Genomic DNA, 507 nt, shown 5'->3' on the forward strand with positions numbered 1-507 from the left:
CACAGCGACTGGGGACCCCATAGTGAGTGGGAACTCGGGGGTGAAGCACCCCCCGGGGGACCCAAGGAGATAATGTGCCCCCTCGAGTGATGCAGCACCCTGGGGCGAGCAGGGACTTGGCCGAGCTGGCCCCTGATGGCAAACAGGGACCTCAGGACAGGTAAGGTCCCAGGGGTAAGCTGGCACCCCGGGACAGGTAGAGACTTTGGGGGTGAGTGGGGACCCCAGAACAAGCACAGCCCCAGGGCTGAGCTGTCACTGTGGGATGAGCAGGCACAAGTAGGGACCTCCGGGAACAAGGAGGCTGCAGAGGGGTGACTGGGGACTCACACAGGGACAAACAGGGACCGTCAGGGTGTGGGACCATGGGTCCCGGGTGCTGCCTGTCCCCACTTTACCCGTAGGAACCCACCCCCAGAGTTTGCTGCACCCCAGGGCTGGGCTGGGGGACTCCTTGGAGCCTGTGGCCACCAGCCCACTGTCACTGGGGTTGTCCCCATTGTCCAT

At 64.3% G+C, this 507-nt stretch overlaps 1 protein-coding gene across 1 annotated transcript in view; it reads right to left on the minus strand.

The window, feature by feature from the left end:
• The window catches only part of CLPB (ClpB homolog, mitochondrial AAA ATPase chaperonin), a 58,418-nt gene extending 57,911 nt beyond the window's left edge, over window positions 1-507 (minus strand). Inside the window, exon 1 of the mRNA XM_029961459.1 lies at window positions 331-507. Within this exon, the coding sequence (XP_029817319.1) occupies window positions 331-507 (177 nt within the window). The remainder of the gene's footprint in view (window positions 1-330) is intronic.

The sequence above is a fragment of the Manacus vitellinus genome, unplaced genomic scaffold (genome assembly GCF_001715985.3).
Source record: "Manacus vitellinus isolate BGI_N305 unplaced genomic scaffold, ASM171598v3 scaffold_35_pilon, whole genome shotgun sequence".
Lineage (NCBI taxonomy): Eukaryota > Metazoa > Chordata > Aves > Passeriformes > Pipridae > Manacus > Manacus vitellinus.